At 37.9% G+C, this 7,413-nt stretch overlaps 1 protein-coding gene across 1 annotated transcript in view; it reads right to left on the reverse strand.

Moving 5' to 3' along the window:
• The window catches only part of FAM35A (family with sequence similarity 35, member A), a 45,149-nt gene extending 37,742 nt beyond the window's left edge, over positions 1 to 7,407 (reverse strand). Inside the window, exons 1-2 of the mRNA XM_012651254.1 lie at positions 5,867 to 7,407; positions 1,782 to 1,889 (exon numbers count right to left, since the gene is read on the reverse strand). Of these exons, the coding sequence (XP_012506708.1) occupies positions 1,782 to 1,889; positions 5,867 to 7,403 (1,645 nt within the window). The 5' untranslated portion in view covers positions 7,404 to 7,407. The remainder of the gene's footprint in view (positions 1 to 1,781; positions 1,890 to 5,866) is intronic.
• Between the last annotated feature and the right edge of the window lie 6 nt (positions 7,408 to 7,413).

Below are 7,413 nucleotides of genomic sequence, written 5' to 3' on the forward strand. Positions count from 1 at the left end.
TTAAAATTTGTATCTTAATTTTAAATCTGTTCCCTGAGTCCTGGACTTTGTTTCCAATTCCTACGTCTCCACTTGGGTACCTCAAAAATATCTAAAACTTAATATGCTTAAAACATAGCACTTTATTTTCCCTCATAAACCTGTTCCCTGTCAGTTTTTTGCAAAAAAGGCTAGTTACTTAAACCAGAAATCCAGTAGCAGGAGACTGATCCTCCTTCCTCATCCCCAAATCTATACCATCAGAAAATCCTGTCAACTCTATTTACAAATATATCTCAACTCTTTATCTCCATAGGCCTCCCATCATCTCTCAACCGCAGCTATTGTAACACCTTCCTAACTCTGATTCCACTTCGGGACCAACCCTTCCCAACTAGAACCATGGCATTCTATATCTCAGCCCTTTGTTAGTTTTCTTCACAGCACTCACTAACACCTGGAAATATTTATACATCTGTTTCATTCTCTTTTTTTTTGGTCTGCCCTCCACGTAAGAACATAAGCTCCACGAAGGCAAGGCACCATTGCATTGGTGGTGTATACTGAAGCCCAGTGCCTGAAACAATGTCGACACTTAAACATATACTGGACAGATGAAGAACTCTATTTTGGTTATTTTATGAGAATATGTCAGTGTTGATTTTCTGCTGACAAGCTACCCTAGGACACAGTGAAACCTTCCCTCTCCATGCACAGTTATTGTTGCTATAATTGTTGTTATTCTCTCCTTACTCTGCCTTTGAGAATTCAAAGGTTGGAATTCCATGTTCTATCTTCCATATATGTCATAAAACTTTCCCGTTATTCTAGTTAACTTCCTGTATAATCAGTATATTTCCCTCGCTCTAACATTCCCTAATATTTTCATTATGCTCAGTATTTTAGCAAATACGTTTTGCTAACTTATTATTTCTCCCACTAATCTTACTATACTGTTATTATATTACATGCAGTTTGAAATACCTCATATTATCTTATTTAATCTTCACAACAACCCTGTAAGGTATGCATGTATTTTTATTTCCATCTCATAGATGAGGAGATAGGGTATAATGAGGTTCAACAACTTGCCTAAAGACAAAGACTTTGCGGGGGTGGGGGTGGTCAAGACTCAAATCCTGGTCTGTTTGACTCCAGAGACCATAACTATTAATACTAGTTTATACTGCTTCCCTTACTTTGTTTTCTTTTTTTAATTTCCTGGAGAAAAAGATTCTGCTAGTTTCTTCGTCTGACAGCTTATTGCAAAGAAGAGAAAATGGACATCAGAGAAGGAAGGTAGTTTTTCCTAACAGTGGGAGATAGAACAAGGATTTCAATCACAGCTGTAGGACTACAAGGCCAATACTTTTTTTATTACCTCAAGAATTCTCATTAAAGGCTTGGAAATTCCACAGAAGAACGTCAGAGATCCATGGAATGGTTTAGAATTATAAGCAAAATTTTGTGTCTGTCTACGTAAGTCCGTTTTTCCTGGGGAAATGGCCCATAGCCTCTCTAAGAGGTCTATGACCCCCTAAAAGGTTAAGAACCACCATTATACTGACTCCCTAAGAAAAATAAGAAAGTGGAACATGAGCTCCAATACTTTTTAATATAAATGTGATTTACGATGTACAGTTCATTTTAAAAATATTCTATTTTCATTCTTACTAAATAAACCAATACTAACTAATGGTGTAGAAAACATTTTACAAAAGAACCATTTTAACTCTAATCTTTCTTAGTATGCTTATATTCTTTAAATGCTAAGAAATGATTACATTCAAAATGTGTCTTACATTCTTCTGGCTGAACAGATGAGTAACTCCCAAGGTTTAATAACTGACTGGTAAATGTTGATTGTAGTACTGTCTCACCAACCCATTGATCCTCATGAATAACAACATCTAGAGAGAGATCAAAAAAGTTCTGATTATGCCATAAATTCCTTCACACTGTGGTTAGCTTACCAATCACGCAAAATATTATGCATACCTCCCAAATGCCAGGCAACTGAAGTTCAAATAGGTTAAATGACCTGCCTAAAGTCACAAAATGATAAAATAGCAAATCTGAAGTCTGGACTTCGGTATGTCTGTATATAGGCAAAATAACAAAATTGCTTCCATATATTCAAATGATACAAATATGGAAGCTCATTGGTCTACAAAGAAACGTTTAGTAGTTTTTGTTTACATAAGAAAAATGTTATAATATATATTTCTGATAAATTAAAAATAAATTTTTCAGAACCAGGAAGCAAAGTAGTGGCTCCAAAGCAGTAGTGCCTAGAAGAGTAATAATGTTCAGTATGGGCTGGGCGCGGTGGCTCACGCCTGTAATCCTAGCACTCTGGGAGGCCAAGGCGGGAGGATTGCTTGAGCTCAGAGTTCGAGACCAGCCTGAGCAAGAGCGAGACCCCGTCTCTACTAAAAATAGAAAGAAATTAGCTGGACAACTAAAAATATATAGAAAAAAATTAGCCGGACATGGTGGCATATGCCTGTAGTCCCAGCTACTCGGGAGGCTGAGGCAGTATGATTGCTTGAGCCCAGAAGTTTGAGGTTTTTGTGAGCTAGGCTGATGCCACGGCACTCACTCTAGCCCGGGCAACAAAGCGAGACTCTGTCTCAAAAACAAACAAAAAAAAAATTAAAAAAAAAAATTCAGTATGCACTAGTCCCTTCTTAAGGCATTCTTAAAGGACTTAATTATTTTTCCCTAATAGCATAATAACCATCTTCTATAGAAGTTAAAAGTAAACGACTTTGGAGGCAGGGAACACTTTCCAATGGTCCAATGGGAAAGAGAGAGCTGCATGATCTAAGGTGGAGAGAGAAGAATCGTGTAGTGGAACTAAACATACCAACACGTAGAAATCCAGGAAGAGCAAAAACTGTAAGTTTTAAAGGGAGAGAGAAAGGGAGCTATTTCCCAGGCAAGATATAATCAGCATACAGAGTGTTAGAGGTATAAAGATATATTAACCATAGCAAAATAATCAGGAGACAATAGGAAATAAAAACAAAGATGCATAAATTCTAAGTGATTACTTCCAGATTTATATTCTAGACCCTCTCCTCAGCTTCAAAGCCCTTTGATCTGTAACTGGATAATGGAAATTCTTGCCTGAATATTCTATTGGCTTCCCAAACTCAGCACTGTCCAAACCTGCTTTTCCTCTCACACTACCCATCTCATTGTTGGCACTCTGCTGCTAGTCAGGTAAACTAAAATCTGAGGGCATCCTGCCTCTCCCTTCCCACCCTTTGTCCCCAGCCCCCATCCACTGCCTGCGCTGCTACTGTTTTACATCCCACATTCCTCCCTCCTAACCAGTGATCTTCCCACCTCCAATCCATGTCCACAAGCCAATGAGTGATTTATCAAGAACATTAATGATACTGGGTGACTTGTTTAAAAAACACTCAGTGGCTCCCCACTGCCTAGCCAGGAAAGACTACCACAGCACTGAAGACTTTCCATGATCTGACATTCAGAATGCATGCTCTTCAGAAAAAAAAAGGAACAAATAAGAAATTTCAAGGAGAAGCTTCTGAAAACTAGGACAGTGAAGCCTATGTCGGGTTAGTGACATGTTAATCACTACTGGTGGTGGGGTGGTGGTAGCCGGCCCTGGCCTCCTGGCTCCCTTTAGCCATTCACTGACATGCCCCAGCTCCTAGTTCCCCTTCTTCTGTTTGTTCCATAAACACTCTAGTTTCCCAATGCTAAGTCCCAGGTCCTCTTCTCTTTTAACTCTAGTCAGTCGTCTCCCTTAGACAGTCTTTACTTATGGCATCTCTTCATTCTATTGCTAAAAGTATAAGAGCAAATGTGTACTGTGTTACTACATGGAACATGATCTGGAATGCATCTGTTCCATAGAATTTTTCAGCTCTGGGGTGTGTATCAGTAGGTAGTATGAGCTACCTGAGCTATACAAGTAATTTTACGACTTAATTAGGACAATGGGAAGTACAGATTTTTTTGTCCAAAGTTTCCATCTGTTCCACACAAAAGAACCTTATTCAGAAATCAGTGAACTAGATTCTTTCTTCCTTAAAAAATACAAAACAGAAAAAGACTGAAATTTTTAGAAAGGTGGTCACAAATAATCTAAAGGTCTTATAATAGGAAAATTGTCAAGTAAATTGTACTAAAGTCAATTCATAGAATGCTATCTAGTTGTTAACAAATGTAGAGATATCAGGGAAAAATACAGAAATAGCAGGGTTGAATTTCCATCTGCATAGGAAAGGCTTGCTGGAAGGCTCACAGTGACAGCAGTTGCCTTGGTAAAATGAGCATGGTCCAGGGCATGGCCGTCCCTTTACAGTCTGGGAAACCTAATGTTGTCAACATTCCAAAACTAGATTTCGGCTCTGTAACATAAGCTCATATTAAACAGTTAATGAGACAAATTAAAAAAAAAAGTGGAACACAATTTTTTTCATTTACAATGAGGCACTAATTGCCAAGGAAACAATATTTGCAGCCTGTTCTCACCTTGTAGGCAGTTCTACAACTGGGAAGCCAAATCATAAGCAAAGAGGTATTTGGTGAGCACTGAATCAGAACAGAGTGAGTTCGATGAACTGACTCTCCAACAATACTATAACAACAAATAGTGGGATGAGGCTATGCTAAGCCTGTTCGTTACAATCCTGTGTTTACCTCTTTATTAGAGATTGTACCTGACAATTCTACAGGAACACCAGGGTACATTAGCTAAGGTTCTCATTCTCCCTGCAAACCATTTGGTAAAACTACCAATACTGCCTTAAAGTTTTCTTTTTCTAGGCTTCTAAGGCTAACCTATATATCTTCTCTATCACATTCTTTCTTTAGATATTTTATTAAGCTTAATCAACTTCCTCCTGGCTCTAATATATTGTGTAATAATTTTAAATCAACAAAAACATGTAACACAATGTTAGGTTTCTTATATTAGGTGAGATAAAAACTAAATGTTCTTTTTGACTATAACTATATAGTAAAACTACAGATTCTGGAGTCCAGGTGAAATCATAGCTTTGCCACTTCCTAGATGTGTGATATTGGGCAAGTTACTTTTCTTCTCGGGGCCTCAGTTTCCTCAACTAAAAAATGGGAATAAAATCAGTACCTTCCTCACACAGTTGTAATGAGATATGTAAATATAAAGTCTAAAATGGAGTCTGACACAAAGTAAGCTCCCAATAAATATCAGCTTATAAATGTATGTGAATATGTCTATATAAACACAGTCATCACATTTTAAGGAGCACAGAGAAAATAACTGGAGGGTAACACTCTAAAACTCTACTGGTGGTTCCATGAAGTTGGTATAATACCAGTTTTTTCCTTACCATATTTCCAAATGTGATTAATATAATTTTAGTAATAAAATAAAGCAATAGAAATCTATATCTGTTCCCTTAGTAAAAATGTAATGTGCACAGCATTATTAGGGATTGGGTAAAGAAGCGTAAGTGCTGTTCTTTCATCACAAAACTGCTAATATAGTCTAAAGAAAAGGGTTAAAAATAAGACATACATAAACAAAACCGTAAGAAAATAAAAAAGAACCTAATGACATGACCTGAACACTCACATGGTGAATGAAAAGGAGGAGCAATCAGGTGAGGCTTCTTAAAGGAGAAGCTGCACGGAAAGGAGGTGCGGAACTAAGAAAAATAGAACAGAGGCCCAGAAGTGGCAACGTGCAGGATAGTGGGCAATGGAAGGGGGCCAGCACAGATGCTATGAAGGGATCGATTATGCTGGGCCCAGAAGAGGCAAATGGTAGAGAGTCCTCAAAGACTTAAAGTGGGAGGAAAACAAAACAAAAACAAAACATAGCTTTATAAAATAAGCTACCACTATACCATGATGACCTTACCTGTGAGTAAAATTATATCTCCGAGAAACACTGTAAGTGCCCAAAATGCTGTGGCCCTCCACAGAAAAACCTTCTTCTTAACTTCTGATTGATCAATTACTGTAACTGTTGCTAAAGGTACGTTAGAGCCAGAATTTGGTCCGGATTTTATGTTTATGTCTTTCACATGACATGGAGATAGCACCATGACTAAACAATTATACTTCTGACTTTTAGAATCACAATTTTTTATTAATGATGTTTTTTTAATACCCTTAAATCCAGACACATTCCTCTGGTCCATTGCTACAGCAGAATCTCTTGCATTAGACATCAACTTCATTTTCTTAGCTACTTGGAGGACTTCAGAGAGAGCTTTAGAGTGGCCCAATTTATCTTCACAGGCCCAGCTTCTTTTAGCAGCCCTTTTGTGGAAGGTATTTCGTTGGGAACACAGTATTCCTGAGCTACACAACTCAATACATATCTCATTTGGTGGCAGTCTATGTTCAGAACTGAAAAGTTCTTGAGATCCTGTATTTTCTTCAAGACCTTTATTAGAGTTTATGTGAATGTGGCTACTTTTTGTTTCAGGACAAACAGGACTAAAAAGTTCAAGTGAATATGCTTGGTTTTCTCCATTTTCATATCCTTCTGCAAAATCATCATTAGGCTGAATTACATTATTTTCAATTGTTCTAATTTCCCCATGATTTGCCTTTGGTTCAATCCCTGTGTTGACATTCCCTTTATTTATAGAATTCTGCCCTTTATCCTTCCTTTGAGCTAAAAAAGCCACCTGGCTGGAGGTCATTATACTGAGAAATTCAGTATCAGTAGATATTTTAAGGTTTGAGACATTCCTAACTGCTCCTTCAGACCTTGGCTTATCTACAGGGTTAGAGGAAAAGAATTCGGGACATTGGTCTTGTATTTCATGATGTTCTGTTGACACACACTTTGTTTGTGCTGCTCCAGGCCCTATGTTAATTTGTTCAGTACTGCAGACCAAATCCAGTAGAGCTGCACACCTGTGATCTAACTGAAAGGAATCTGTTTGAAAGTTCTGACCATGTACACTGGGCTGCTCTTTAGGCTGTCTATCCGCGACCCTCTTATTTTCACTGAGAAGCTTTTGATGTTTTCCTTCTTCGGTTAAATGTTGAACTCTGCCTTTAAATCCACATATTTGTACATTAGAGTTAGTTACATCACTCAGTCCTGAGGGGTGAGTCTTCTGGGATTTTATATTCTGTGTTTCAGAAACAGCACGTATAAAGTCATCTTTCACATGAACAGATCTATTCATAGAGTTTGCTAAAAAGTGGCCACGAAGAAGATCTGGAGGGCCAACAGATTCCGGGACTTGATAGTTTTCAAGATTTTTGTGCTCATGTTTTTCATCCTTCAAACATAAAGAATGCTGATTGTACAAAAGCTGAATTTCCTTCCAGGGGCCAGCAGTGGCCATTAAAGAAGTTGTGTCCTGTGATACCGTCATTTTCATAGGACTAACAGGAGCACCCCAAAAAATGTGGACTTTAGATCCTCCATTCATGATTTCTGAT

The sequence above is a fragment of the Propithecus coquereli genome, unplaced genomic scaffold (genome assembly GCF_000956105.1).
Source record: "Propithecus coquereli isolate 6110/MARCELLA unplaced genomic scaffold, Pcoq_1.0 Scaffold351, whole genome shotgun sequence".
NCBI classification, from domain to species: Eukaryota; Metazoa; Chordata; class Mammalia; order Primates; family Indriidae; genus Propithecus; species Propithecus coquereli.